This window comes from Ictidomys tridecemlineatus, chromosome 8 (assembly GCF_052094955.1).
Source record: "Ictidomys tridecemlineatus isolate mIctTri1 chromosome 8, mIctTri1.hap1, whole genome shotgun sequence".
Lineage (NCBI taxonomy): Eukaryota > Metazoa > Chordata > Mammalia > Rodentia > Sciuridae > Ictidomys > Ictidomys tridecemlineatus.
The window spans coordinates 13,544,836-13,561,255 of NC_135484.1; the positions used below are offsets into that span (position 1 = coordinate 13,544,836).

Below are 16,420 nucleotides of genomic sequence, written 5' to 3' on the forward strand. Positions count from 1 at the left end.
TTCCTTAACAGGACACCTATAGCACAAGAGTTAATAACAAGAATCAATAAATGGGACTTACTTAAACTGAAAAGTTTTTTTCTCAGCAAGAGAAACAATAAGAGAGGTAAATAGGGAGCCTACATCATGGGAACAAATTTTTACTCCTCACACTTCAGATAGAGCCCTAAAATCCAGAGTATACAAAGAACTCAAAAAATTAAACAATAAGAAAACAAATAACCCAATCAACAAATGGGCCAAAGACCTAAACAGACACTTCTCAGAGGAGGACATACAATCAATCAACAAATATATGAAAAAATGCTCACCTTCTCTAGCAGTCAGAGAAATGCAAATCAAAACCACCCTAAGATACCATCTCACTCCAGTAAGATTGGCAGCCATTATGAACTCAAACAACAACAAGTGCTGGCGAGGATGTGGGGAAAAGGGTACTCTTGTACATTGCTGGTGGGACTGCAAACTAGTGCAGCCAATTTGGAAAGCAGTATGGAGATTCCTGGGAAAGCTGGGAATGGAACCACCATTTGACCCAGCTATTGCCCTTCTCGGACTATTCCCTGAAGACTTTAAAAGAGCTTATTACAGGGATACTGCCACATCAATGTTCATAGCGGCACAATTCACAATTGCTAGACTGTGGAACCAACCCAGATGCCCTTCAATAGATGAATGGATAAAAAAAATGTGGCATTTATACACCATGGAATATTACGCAGCACTAAAAAATGACAAAATCATGGATTTTGCAGGGAAATGGATGGCACTAGAGCAGATTATGCTTAGTGAAGCTAGCCAATCCCTAAAAAACAAATACCAAATGTCTTCTTTGATATAATGAGAATAACCAGGATCAGAGCAGGGAGGAAGAGCAGGAAGGAAAGATCAACATTAAACAGTTACAATAGGTGGGAGGGAAAGGGAGAGAAAAGAGAAATTGCATGGTAATGGAGGGAGACGCTCATTGTTATACTAAAGCACTCATAAGAGGTTGCGAGGGGAATGGGTAAATAAACAAGGAGAGAAGTGAAATACAGTAGACAGGGTAGAGAGACAAGATGGGAGGGGAGGGGAGGGGGGATAGTAGAGGATAGGAAAGGGAGCAGAATACAACAGATACTAATAGGGCATTATGTAAAAATGTGGATATGTAACAGATGTGATTCTGCAATCTGTATTTGGGGTAAAAATGGGAGTTCATAACCAACTTGAATCTAATGTATGAAACATGATATGTCAATAGCTTTGTAATGTTTTAAACAACCAATAAAAAAAAAAAATAAAATAAAATAAAAGTGTAAGATTAAAAATATTAATCTAAAATGAAAATGAAGAACATAAAATGCCTGAAGATTGTAACAATTTGGTGTTAGAGTCGCTGGGAGCGTTCTATGAACATAAATTCTTGGGAAAATGACAAACAAGCCACACTGTGTGCTCTACAGATATGTTTTTCTGAATCAATAGCCTCCAGTGGAGGATTTTAAATATCATCACCTTCAAATATGGACTCACAGAAAGGGGATTTTAGGTAAGTCAGACTCTTCAAAATATCTTGGCCCATTCTCCGCATCGTATAAGCATTGAAACAAAAGCTAAAGTTTATGTGGTAGAATTAACATTTATTTTAATAATTGATTAATATCATTCACTGGTCAGAGAACTATTATTTACACTCATGTGTGCTATAAACTGAGAAGACAAAGACTCAAATTCACAAAGTATATGCCCTTGGTGTTGTATATTAGATCTTCTTAAGGTCTACATAGGGTCTGACTGAAGATTCCAAATATTTCAGGATTGCAGGAAATACAATAGATGAAATTAAAGAGAGAGATTAGCTTTATTTTAGCAAAACAAAATTAAACTAGAAAATGAAAGGATAAAACAGACTCAGTTACCCAACAGCAGCATTTAAAGGTTACAGTAATTCATGTATACAGTCTCTGTGTATACCCTTGTGACTCTCAACTATAGTCTCCTAACAAATAGAATATTCATGATATAAATACTATTAATAATGGAATTATAGCAAGTGTCAGTTTCAGGTAAAAAAAAATTAGAAACTTTTGAAGTGTACAATTAAGAGAAAGTAATTTTTTAACTATTAAAGTAATTGAGAAAATTAGCAAAGACAAAAATACATTGAGAAATAAATTTATATGTAAATTAACTTTTTCCAAAATATATTATTTTTCTGATATAGTAAAACTATGGTAATATCCAAACTCCAAAGGACAAATCACTAAAGACCATATTGGATCACTTCAGGCTTCTTAAGATGTATTTCAGTTTTATGAGTAGAAAGGATCAGTTTTGTTGACACTAAAACTAGAGCTCTATTTCTAGGAGAGCAATTTGAAAATTGCTCAAAATGTGGGGAAATGACTAAAAATACCATTGAATACAGGGTTACATTGATATCTGAAAGGATTATATAAATTTAAAAAAACATGAGTGTCATGGGAATGATATATGCATATCTATAATAAGCAATTAAAATTTGAATGAATATAAAATAAGATGAAGCTACAGAAGCCATAATAATGAGGTAGGAAAACATTTGCCTTTGTTATATGGGTTTGCTTAATAATTGTCGAATGGACTTCTTCCAGAGCAAAAGTGAACTCCAAGAATACCATGAACTTTACCTCCTAACCTGAAAGTGAGTCTCATACCCTTGCTCTGCATGCAGAATTTTTAAAACAGTTACAAATGAGAATGTTGACATAAGAATTTTGAAGACTACTTAAGATAAGCAAGAAGCTTATCTATCTTATTAAACTCCATTAAGTCCAAACTGCAAAAATAAGTTTAGAAATGCAGAGAAAGACAGGTCAAAAGTCATATTTGAGGTATAGCCTATTCCATGGATTCTTTTCATCTAACTGTAGTTAATGATTTTTTTCTGACCCAGAAAACATACTGTGGAAGATTCATCCACTGGTCATTCAACTTCAACTCTTTCATATACATAAATCCATCTGACAGGCTGTTGACCTTAGGAGCTTTTCTAAAATGCTAGTATAAAATAAACTGTAACTCCCCAAATAAAGTCATTGGCAAAGATGCTGCTTCTTTGAAAACTATGTGCCTTCATTCTCAATAACTTCAGGGAAAGAAAAAGGAGTCATAATGTTATTTCTTATTATTTCAAGCTAATGTTACTAAAGAGACCAAACACTTACTTTGGTCTTATTACCTGTGTAACTTTGCTCCTCTGAAGGCAAAAGGAACAAACTCTAACATTAATAAGACATACCCGATAAATAAAGCTTTGTGTCTATACAAACAGTAACTCTCTGGCATGTAAAAAACCTCAGTGAATTCTAGCCATGCCTAGTAATAGTTGCATAACTAAATTCATTTTCCCCTTCTTGGTCTAATAACAGCTACTATAGTGCCTTTCAATTCTAAGATTCTAAAATTGATCATGGGTTTTCAGTGTCTATAATGAATACTTCAAAGTCCATCCATTGGTATTCAAAGTTAGTGGAGGCCACCACCTAGTGGCCTAGAGTTGAATCATTCCAACATCTGAAAGTGGCTTATCAGAGACAATAGAACATTGACTAAAACATTCAAAACCCTTTGCAGTTATGAGACTCACAATCTTGCCTTTGACCAAAGTGCCATGAAGCTTATAATATCCTAAAAGTGTATAGGGGGATGGTTAAAACAACAGGGAGACTTTGGTGAAAGGATATTTTTAAGAAGAATACTATTTAGGGCACATAAGTTTGATTAACTATAAGTTAAATTGTCCAAGAATACAAAATTTTTGTTTATCTCTTCTACTGGAAAATCTTATTTGATTTATTTTTACGAAAAGCCTAGAATCCACTGTCCTCCATCTACATAGCTCCTTCTCTGGTGCAAGTGACCACCATGTGCACCTGGACTATTATAACGCTGGTGTTCTGTGTCTGTCCTTGGTGCCTCTCCCACACCTCAGTCCTTTCTCAAACAGTAAAGAGAGTGAACTCTTCAAAACATGAGTCAAATCATATCACTCTTTTGTTCTATCACCTCCACTTCTCCCACAGCAAAAGCAAACTCCTAAATCTGGCCTCCTAGTTCCTGTTTGATAGACCCCTGGTGGTCAGAGCATCTCGTCCACTCTTCCTCTGGGTTACTCAGCTTCATCCCACTCTCCCCCCTTACTGGTTCTTAAACACAGCATATGTGCTCCTGATTTACAGCCTTGCACTGGTTGTGATGTGCTCCTTAAAACTCTTCCACAGCTCTTCATGTGGTGAATTTCATGTTTCTTATTTATACATAATCTTCTCATTATACATAATTCTCTAAAGGCAAAAGGAACAAACTCTAACATTAATAAGACATACCAGATAAATAAAGTTTTGTAATTTGTGTCTATACAAACAGTAAGTGTCCACCCTATCTGAAAGTACATCTGATCCTATCCCTTATGCAAAATTAGCATTCTTGATATTCTTTTTTATTTTGCCATTAATGGAAATTAGATTTATTAATGTGAACCTTTTTTTTCAAAAATTAATCAAATGGGGTTTAGTTATATTTTTCATTGTTGTAACCAAAAGACCTGACAAGAACAACATAGAGGAGGAAAAGTTTGGCTCGTGGTTTCAGAAGTTAAGTCCATGCTCAGTAGCTGACTCCTACAGTGACCACCCAGTTAATTCATGTCAATGGATAAATACACTGATTAAGTCACACTTCACAACCAAATTTATTACTTTTGAAAGTTCTTGTGTTGTCTCACACATGAACTTGGTACATAGGTATTGTGGTCCATGTATCATTATGTTTGAAAGATCGGGGTGGGGGGGACTTGTATTTGGAGTGGTTAGCAAAAATTTCATGAAAGAAATAAAATTTGGGATGCCCTTTTGTGTAGAAGTGGTAGACAAATAAACAAGGCATTGGAGGATTTGAAAGTAGTTTTGACCAATAGCCAGCAACATTCTGAATATAATTAGTAACAGTATTGCCACAGTGGAGGGTAAATTCAGAAGGAACAAGGTGGCACATAACCCTTTCTGTGTACGAAGGGCTAACTTGTATCAAATCACTGAAAATAAGTATATAATATTTGTTTAAACAAAATTTTATAAAATAAAGATTTAAAATATATTTAATGTCTCTTAATCCTGTCCGAAACCCACGAAAAGAAGAAGGAGGAGGATAAGAAGGAAGACCAAACAAAGAAAGGCACATTTGTACCAGATTAAACTAAGATGACTTCCCCTAACTAGCTGCCAGTGGAGCGGGGAAATGATATACTAGAAGGCTTTCCAAGAAGCATGGACAAGTGAACAAAAACCAAGAGATATACATGATAATGGGAAAATATCCAGTTATCAAAATATTGGAGGGGCTAAGGATGTCTTGCAATAGTAGAGGGCATTCCTAGCTTGTATGAGACCCTGGGTTCAATCCCTAATACTTCAAAAACAAATTAGAATTCCCACACACAAAGATTAAAATAACCATGAATTAGTATGTTAAAAATATGCAGTAAGTTGAAAATTTGGGGCAAAGACTGTGAATCTGTGAAAATTATCATATAAAAATGTCTAATGAAAATTATTAACTGCATTGTACTCTATTTAAAAAAATTTTTTTGTATTGTACTTTAAATGTGAAATACCAAAGTAGTTGAGATGCATCTAAAATCACATTCAGAGAAAATTTATAATTTTAGGGATTATATCATTATAAACATAAAATATAAATGTCTTAAACATCCATATAAAGGAGTTAACAAAAGACCGATAAATTGAACATAAATATAAATAGAGAACAGAAGACGATTATGACAAAGCAGAATCTAGGAAAAAAAGCAAAATTAAAAGATATGAAGAGAAAAATTCCAAAACAAAGTGTGATTTCCATGAAAAAAAAATTAATAATCTACTATAGGAATGACCAGATGGAAGGAGAGAGAAAGAGACAGAGACAGCAGACCAATATTAGAATGAAACTTTAGTGACATTGGAACAGATGACACAAGCAACAGAAACATTCAAGAAAGATAGGATTCCAATTAACTTGCGAACTGACTTTTCCATATAAAATGACTGTGAACACTGAATGTAAGAAAAAAGAGCTATACCTAAAAGCACTGAAGAATGACCAAATGTTTGCCTCTGTTACAGAGGAGTGGATATGTGGGAGAAGAAAATCAATAAGCTCTGGGCAAGTTTTTTATTTACCAAAGCCTCTAACCTGAAAATAGACTCAGGCTGAATTATGTGAGGCAGGTAGAACCAAAACTGAAAACTTGCATTATTTCTGATCTTGAGAAATAGAGGACAGAGATCGTATCAGTCAGAGCTAACAGAATATTAATGGGAAATAAATTCTGGGGGAAAAAAAAGCCAGAGAAAAAGATCCCCAAATGTTAGTTGATAGATATTTCCCATATCTATTGCTGACTCCTAAATCACACATACACAGGGCATATCACAAACAGTTCAACTAGAGAAAAAGCAAGAAAATTAGATTAAACTGAGTGTGTTAGTCAGCTTTGCACCACCGTAAGCAAAATACCTCACAAGAACAACTTAGAGGAGAAAAGATTTATTTTGAGCTCATGGTTTTCAGAGGTTCAGCTCTCAGGGACTTCATCACTGTGGGCCCAAGATGAGACAAAACATCTTGGGGGGGGCATAATAGAGGAGAGCTGTTCAGCTCATGGCAGGCAGGAGAGAGAGAGAGAGAGAGAGAGAGAGAGAGAGAGAGAGAGAGAGAGAGAGAGAGAGAATGAGGAGCTAGCAATAAGATATATAATCCCCAATGGCACCTCTATGATTTATAAAATAATATAAAATATTTGACACATATATAATTATGGCCCCAGAAACAGGGAAAAGAGAACAAAGCTGAAAAATATTCAAATAAACAAGGCTGAAATTTTTCAAAAAATGTGAAAGAAACAATCTACAGATCCAGAGTTTTGGTCATATCAGGCAGAAAAAATATGAATAACCAAGCAAGTACACATCATACTCAAATAGCTTAAGATCAAATATTTTAAAAATCTTTGAAGATAATAACATATTACATTAGAGAGATAGTTATTTGAGTAACTCCTCATCTCTAATAAGAAACAATATTTTAAAGTGATTAAAAAGTGCTCTATGTAGAATTTTGTATTCCACAATAATATCCCTTAGGAGTAACGGTGAAGTGGACACTCTTCAGGGGAACAAGAACTCAAGTCCATCAACACACCTACACTAATTGTTGTGCCAGAGACAACTAGGGCTGGGGAAAATGACAAGAGGTAAAAACATGGCTCTTCAAAGAAATTAGCAATGTCAGGAAGAGAATCAGGATATTCATAAAACTTGTTTCCCCTTAATCTTTAATATGTGTATGTATAAATACATATACACATGCCTATATACATTATAGCTAGTTATAGAAAAAATAAAATAAAAATATTGTCATATGGGTTTATAATTATATATATTTTACATATGTATTATTATAAAGAACTTGGTATAGAATATCAGTAGATCTATTTGCTTTATTTTTTATTTAGAACATCTTAAGCATTCTAAAATATCCCTATAAACTATATTAAGCAATAAAGTCTAATATATAAAAATATTTTATATGATAATAAGTAATTAGCAAATATAACTATAACATTGCACTAGCATCATTAAACATAAAACACCTAGGAATTCTTTTTTACAATGGATGGGTAAGATCTCTGCCTCAAAACCTTCAAAATATTGCTGAAATTAAACAAAGCCTCAATAAATGGAGAGAGATATTATTTTTGTGGATTGTCAAACTCAATACTGTTAAGAAGCCAAGCTTGCTTAAATTTATTTACAGATTCAACGAAATCAATCAACAGGATTTTTGTGGCATTTTGAAAATTATTTCAATTGTGTGTTAGCTTTTTATCACTATAGTAAGTACTGAGCCAAGTCAACTTGGCTCAACTTTTTATCACTATAGTAAGTACCTGAGCCAAGTCAACAAGAGGAAAGTTTTGTTTTGTTCACAGTTTTGGACCTTCCAGTGTATAAGCTGGAAGACCCATTGCTTTTAGATCTCTGGTGGGAGTGGAGGGCAACACAGCATGGCAGGCATGCTTGGCATTGCAAAGCTGCTCACCTTGTGGCCAGGAAGTGAGAGCAGAGAGAAAGAAGATACCATGGTCCCCAAATTTCCCTCAAGGTTATCCACTAACGGCCTGAAGACCTCTCACTAGGCCCCACCTCTTAAAGGTTCCACCACCTCCCAACAGAACCACAGACTGGAAACTAAGCTTTTACAGCATGAACCTTTGGAGGACATTTAAGACCCAAACTATAGCACATCGTGTAAGGATATTTGAAAGAGCAAGAGAAACAAAATTGGAGACATCTCATTACTTGATTTCTAAATATACTATAAAGCTAAAGTAATCAGAACAATATGTTCCTAGAATAAAAACAGACACATAGACTAACGAACAGAATAGAGATCCCAGAATAGACCCATGAATTTATGGTCAACTGATGTTTAACAATGATGTCAAGAGCACACAATGGAGAAAGGCCAATCTCTTCAAGAAAGGTAACAGGAAAACCAGATGCCTTTACATGCAGCATGAAAAGGGAGGACTTAACTCAAACCACATACAAAAAGGAACTCAAAATGGATTAAACATTTAAATTTAAAGCCTAAAACCATGAAACTTCTAGAAGAGAACACAGGGAAAAGTCTTGACATTGGTCTATCCAATATATATATATATATATATATATATATATATATATATATATATATATATATATATATATAATTTTAATGTAACATCACAAAGCACAGGCAACAGAAGCAAAAATAGACAAATGGGATTACATCAAACTCTGAAGCTTCTGCACAGCAAAGGAGTGAGGATACAACCTATGAAATGGAACAAATATATTTGCAAAACAAAGATCCCATAAGGGATTACTGTAAAAATATATAAATAATTCATACAACTCAATGGCATGAAAACAAATAGTGATTTAAAAATGGGCAAAGGACCTGAATAGACATTTCTTCAAGGAAGAAAATGGTCAACAGCTATAAGAAAATCTGTTGGTGACAAAGTGTATGTGATGACAATGCAGAGAAGAGGGAACTTTTACACACTGTTGTTAGAAGTAACTAGCAAATATACTTATAGGGACTGGGGTTGTGGCTCAGGGGTAGAGCTCTCACCTAGCATGTGTGAGGAACTGGGTTTGATCCTCAGCAACATATAAAATAAAATAAAAAGGTATTGTGTCCACCTACATAAAAATAAGGGTTTAAATATATATATATATATATATATATATATATATATATATATATATATATATATAATTATGACATTGCAATAGCATTGTTAAACTATAAAACACCTAAGAATATTTTTTTTTATAAAGGATAGGTAAGATCTCTGCACCAAAACCTTAAAAATACTGCTGAAATTAAACAAGGCCTAAATAAATGGAGAGATATTATTTAATGGATTGTAAAACTCAATGAATGGGAATAAGAAAGACAGTAGAATGAATTGGTCATACTTTTCCTGTGTTCATATATGAATACACGACCACTGAAACTCTACATCATGTACAATCACAAGAATGGGATCATAATTAGAATAAGTTATACTCCATTTATTATTTTATGTCAAAAATACACTTTACTGTCATGTATATCTAAAAAGAACAAATAAAAAAAAGAAATGTGAATTTGTGTAACCGTTACTAAAATGGCAGGAAGTTTCTTCAAAATTAAATATAGAATCACCATATGATTCAGGCAATCCCTCTGGGTACATACCTCAAGGAAATGAAATTAGTATCTCTAAGAGATATCTGTACTCACATGTTCACTGAAGCATTATCACAATAGCCAAAATACAGATTCAACCTACATGATTGATAAACATTATTGGAAAAACAGATAAAGAAAATTGGACATATATAAACACATTTTTTTCTACATTATGTTGAATTCATAAATCCCATATATGACAACTGTCCCATAAAATTATATTGTAGTCATTTGGGGTTGTATAAGTGCTTTCTGTGATGTTTGCACAATGAAAAAATTACCCAACAATGTATTTCTCATAATGTATCCCTGTTTTTAAGCAACACATATGTGTATGTGTGTATGTAAAAGAACATTATATAGCAACTGAATATTATTATTTAATCTTAAAAATAAAGGAGGAATTCCTGTTATTTGCAGCAACATAGATGAATCTGGAAGACATTATGGAAAATGAAATAAGCCAGGTTCAGAATCTATTGGTGCTCACTGCACAGTTCTTTAAATGTTTCTTCTGTACATTTAAATTTTTAATAATATAGTGTTGGGAAAACATGAGAGAATGTCATCAACAAGTTTTACAGAATGTATTTGGAAGTTTGACTTAAAAGGGCATAAACAGCTGCCATAAACAGAAGACTCAGTGGACACTCTGAGTGGTCACTATTATTAATGCAGTCCAAGATGTTGTGATTTTATTGATGATTTTTTTCAAACATTTAAACAAGGAGCAATGCAAATCTTACTAAAACTTGTCCAGACAATAGAAAACTCAGGACTGCTTCCCAACTTGTTTCTTGAGGCTTGTGTAACGTCGATAACAAAATTTAGCAAAGTGATAATGAGAAAAGACAATTCTCATTAATTTCAGTGCACAATCCTGAAGCCACAGATGCATTGACCAGCAGTAGAGCATGTAGACTCCCTCACACCTACTGAATCACAATCTCAGCTCACAGTGAGAGACAAGTTATAAAAATTCTTTCCAGGTAATTTAGACATAGCCATTTTAAGGACCAGCATTTATAAACCCTCATTTTTCAAATTTTCTAAGTAATTGTGATGAGGAAATAATTAACAGGCTGTTAATATTCATCATTGTTAATGTGTCATGCTAATGATGCATAATTGTTGAAGATCATTCATAACTCTAATTGAGGTGAGTTTGAAATGTGCACCATTTGTTTGCTATCTGGAAGGAGACAGAGGACTTCCAGCCAGGAGCCTGCTCCCTTCAGCTTCTCTGTGAACACACTGCTCCCGCCTACTGGGAAAATCTCTTTATGCTATTTTTCTACAGGCTGAGAAATAACATTTTCAGCTCTTAGACAAGGATTCCTCCCTTCAATAACACTTAACTCTCTCCAAATTGGTTCCCAGCTATTCATGTTATTTAGTTACCTTACAGAAGGTTAAGACAGCTAGCAAGCAAAATAAAAGTCAATGCTTCACTTTAAAATTACTAAATAAATTGTTAAATATAGAGGAAAAAAAATCATAGTTTTGAAAACTAACATTGTTACTGCAATAACTAGGTATTTTGAGAGAAAAATTTCTGTTTCAACTCTAAAATGCTAAAAACCTAAAGGACTTGAGAACATACCTTTTTACTATAAACAAAGTTAGGAAGAATAAAACATGGCCTATCGGTCATTTTTCATGAGCAGTGTGAAGAAGGATTTCAGAGAGAGAAAGAAAAGGATTATGTAGCAAAGGACCACTGAGAGGTTCAGGGAAGGGGCTCCTTGCTCATTCCTGCTTGTGATGAGCTACAGACTGGTGTATGGAATCCCAGGGAACTCAGGATCCATTCCCAGCTACTTGGAGAAGATAATACTTAGAGAAGCTAGTAGCCCCTCTGAGAAGCCTGGGTTCTCTGGAGGGCAGAAATGGAAGCCAGGCTCCTGATGTTAAAAACTGTTCAGTGCCACTGAGACAGATAGAAGAGCACCTGAAAGAGGGCCAGGAGACCAGGGGTATTTGCAGAAAGCAAGAACCACACTGTCAGCAAATGTTGCACAGATCATGTGAGCCAGATTTTGCAGTAAGAGCTTCAGCAGTGGAGGCAGAAAGTAAAAGAGCAATGCCCCAAAGCATTTGAGAAATACTTGTCAGTAGATGTCAGCAGAGGCCAGAAATTGGTCAAGAATCAAAGGCTCTTTTCCTCTAGTGTGTTAGAAAATATAGAATATGAACTCTATAACCCCCACATCTCCTTTCCAACCTTAGAGAAAAATCCTAGGGACGTGGATTGTGAGGAGGCTTGAAGCCAATAAGTTGCAAGTGATTGGGGTTAAATCAGATCAAACTTTTGCACTGATATTTAAAATCTTAGGAAAATCATTACCGTAAGTACATGTATAAAGACACAAATGGTGTGACTCTACTTTGTGTACAACCAGAGACATGGAAAACTGTGCTCTATTGTGTAATACGAGTTGAATCACATTCTGCTGTCATATATAACAAATTAGAATAAATTTTTAAAAATACTACCTTCAACCTGCCTTTCAACTATGTCCCAGTAATTGCCAAAGATGATCATCCTAATTAGGCATCCACTTCTTCACAAACGTGCCTGAGAATTCTACTCCTGCAGATTTACTGCTAACATTTCTCCTGAGCTCTTTGAACTTCTAAACCTTGTCATATGTATGTCAGTGACTCCTAACACATTATCTAATATGCCCAGTCAATGTTTCTGAGTGTGAGCTGAATGAGATTTAGTGAAAAATGAATGTCAGAATGCGTTAGAATTACCTCCCTATTTGAATCTTACCTTTGTATGAACAGGTAATGTTCCATTTCCTCTTAAGAAGGAGTTAGAAACCATTTTACCATATATTTTAAAACTCCTGTAAATATTTGTTGCCATTTTCTCCATTAAAAAGATAATATATGACAAAATGGTAATGAACATGCATACAAAATTGCATACATAATCACCTCCAAGAATTTAAACCTCTGAAAGAGACATTGCCTTTTTTTTTGTGAAGATTAAACTAGGTGAATAAATGCAAGCTCCTACATCAACTATATCTTTCCTCAATTTGTGCACAATGCTAGCTATAAAAGAAACAATCCCTTGCTTCCTAAGAAAAAGCAAGAAAAGATAGCAGGTCCAGCCAAAGCTATGTCTTGTGTGGGACTCTTAAGTACTAAGAGAATAACTGAGTTCAATGACATTTGTATTCTATTTCATAAGGGCAGACATAGAAAACTTTCATGAGCCATATTTCCTGTTGTTTTTAGGAAGAAGGTTTATAGAGAAGGGAAGTGCAGTAAAGAAAGAAAAGGCGGAAGGTGTGAGGTGGGTTGTCACTCTGAGGCCAGTTTTGTGGCCAACTCCTGTACTCATGACTTTGCTATTTGAACAATGCTCAGTAAGTTTTAGTGGGTGATATCTACAAAAATGCAAACCATCATTATTGGTAATACTATGGCATCATTATCCTGTTGGCTTTTTTTCCATTCATTAAAGTAAACTGGGAAAGTCATATTTGGAAAACAACTTCTTATGTGCCTTAAACGTGTTAAGGCTGGGGAAATTTTGTGGTTCTGTGTTCAAGTTATGATATCTAAGTTATTTTTTTTCTGTGTTTTATGAATTCAGAGTGCCAAGCAGACAAGTATCTTTGGAAGCCATAAACAATGGTTATAATGCATTGTACAAGATTTTAAAATAATATTTTCAAGGAGCCAATTACCAAAATCAGTATCAATTTAGAAATAAAAATCAAGAAATGAAAATGAAAAGATTGACATTTGTAGCTCAGAAAATGCTTGAATGTTATATACTTACACTCATATTTTCATTGTATACTTAATACTTTTAACCACAGAAATAATACTGTAATCTTTTACCTATTTTCCTCCCAAGTGATCAAATATTTTATGTTTTCCAATTGAATTTTCATTCTTACAAATGCAACACTCTGCTCAGTTTTCTTCTTCCCACCTATTTTCCATTATATTCACATGCCAAGAAAAAGAAATATTAGGACCTATCTTTCATATAATAACTTTGTATTTCCTCTTAAGCACAGATCTATTTATTAAAAATTATTACATTTTAGGATAAAGGGATGGACTCCAACCAAGCATTCTCTTATTAATTTAAGCTTTAATGATTATTATTCATGTTTTATTCAGTAGATGATAGATTATTTTCCTTATATGAATCTTAAATTATGAATGGCTTGAAAAAATAGATCAGGATTTCATATATTAAGTTTTGCAATATGAGTTAATTTACTTCTGAATAATTTGTACAATTACTCATTTTTGTAATGGGGTTTAGTTTAGACACATTCTAGCTATTTTCATCATGTGGTTTGCATGATTGCTTTCTCTGTAAATAAGGACAGCGATTAATATTGTCACGAATATATAATTAGATCCCACAATTCAAAGGCTTATTGTCTCTTGGTATATAACTAGAATAAGCTATTACTAAAGCTGTTCTGTATAGTATGCATGCATAATTCATTTTCTTCTCCCCCAATTTATTATTTAATTTTATCAAGATGTTCATCATTAAATTTCTCTTTAGGCTTGAAGCAAACAGAAATGGTTATTGACAGAAAAGAGTTAATTCCCTTGATGCAAATTGCTGTGATGATGGTCAACTAGACCTGATTGCTGGGGACAGTCAGAAAGTATCATTCACTTTCACCTGATGGCTCTCAAAACCTTACTCAAATCACAGTAGTAGTCTGAAATAGTTTTTGAGAGGACTAAAAACTTGTTCTGAACATTTGAACCTGGCTGTAGATCTCTTCATAAGTTCGATTTCTTTTTCCTTTAAAGCTTTTTTTTTTTTCCTGGATGTAACTGAACTTGTCTTCTTTATTTTTAAATTTCTCTAAACCCAAGAGACAGGTCAATTTCACATCCTAGCCCTTCTTCCCTGAACCTGTAGCGACAGGTAACTGACTTTAGCCTGTTCCTGCTCAAAAGTCAGCTTTGGGGAACACTAAAAAAATCTTAGTGTGGTCTGATCTAAATGAAAAACCACCTTGGTATTGGTCCTCTTATCTCTGGGATAGTATTGGAATGCTATATGAACTTATTCCCATATATTTTCATATATATATATATATATATATATATATATATATATATATATATGGAATAATATATTTCACATAGGAATCATACTATATAATTATATTTATTTTATCATGTAATATATAATATGTATTATATCTAAAATTATTGTAATTGTACATAAAGTATTATTTTATTTGCAAAAAAAATTCTTCAAATTTGTCATGCTCTAAATTCATTCAAGTATAGATTTGTTATTTATATCCACTTTAGAAATTAAAAGATACAACATTGACAACTTAAGTTACAAAAACCCCTGTAGAACATCTTGGTTTCATTCAATAAAATACATAACACAGCCTTTACACAAGTAATACACATTTTTTTCCAATAAAATCCATTCTGTCATATTCCAAACAGCAATTACTTCCACCTTATATTTCTTTTCTTTTTTTAGCCTCATTTTCAAATTATCCTTATTTTCTAATTATATTTTATAACACCAATCAAAATCTATATTTCTCCAGGTTCTTTGATGTCTCTGTAACTCTCTCCACAGATGTTTTATACAAATAACATTTCTGCAGTAAATCTATGAAAACTTGGATATAATCAGTTTACAGTAAACAAAATGTCTCAGCAATTTCCATCATTGTCATAAATTATGTACTACATTTCTCTGAGTCTGAATTTAAATTTAAAATGTTTAAAGAAAATACCTTACCCCAAAAGTTTTCTGGCCATGGACTTCCTAAACTTGTGTTATTAGCCATAATATCCACAAGAAAGAGAAGATAGAAAGAAAAGCCAGTATGTCCAAAAGAAGCTGTTTCAGTCTATGTCTTTGTGGTTCAGCAAGAGAAAAATTATTTTCACACAACCCCTCAAATACTAGTGTTTGCATAAAAGGAAATAAAGTGTATCATGTTTCCTGCTTTTATACTCAAATTAGCAACTGTTTTTCTTATCTTGGAATTCCACATGGTGCCCTAGACACAAAACAATTTCCTTCTCGTCATTTCCTCAGCTGAGTTACTGAGTACCCTCCTCTCAGCCACCTCTGAAGCTGCTTTGGGACCATTGGCTCTTTATCTTGGTATTTCCCCACCCTGCTAACATATTGAAGAACACTCCAAAGCTCAGCTACAGTGCTCTTCAGTAAAGTTATATAGGATTGAGAAATAGACTATTTTCCAATGCCTGAAAGTCATAGCAATATAGTAATGGGGAGAGGGGAGAAGCTGTTTAGAATTTCATATTCTATTTAAGTACAATTAAGTTTACCTGACACCATTTGTTTATAAAATCTCAGTTACTTATTAAAATTCTTAGCTCTTTACCTATTTTGCATAAAAAATTTGAAAGTTATTTAGTACTTAAGTATGAAAAGATGGTTTGTGCAATGAAGGAGTCTGCTTAAAATCAGGTAAAGGAAACATAGGGCAAAACTTTCAATGACAACAGAATCTTAAGTGCTACAGCCAGGGGTACAAGGATCACATTATTTATTCTCAGGGATAGGTCAGAGAGAGCCATACAGGAAAGAGTTGCCAGGAGATGA

At 33.7% G+C, this 16,420-nt stretch overlaps 1 protein-coding gene across 1 annotated transcript in view; it reads right to left on the minus strand.

Annotated features, from left to right (window-relative positions):
• Positions 1–15,763, minus strand: part of Myct1 (MYC target 1) — a 39,137-nt gene extending 23,374 nt beyond the window's left edge. The window contains 2 exon segments of the mRNA XM_005321381.3: positions 15,584–15,649; positions 15,652–15,763. Of these exon segments, the coding sequence (XP_005321438.1) occupies positions 15,584–15,649; positions 15,652–15,763 (178 nt within the window).
• Positions 15,764–16,420: the final 657 nt, after the last annotated feature.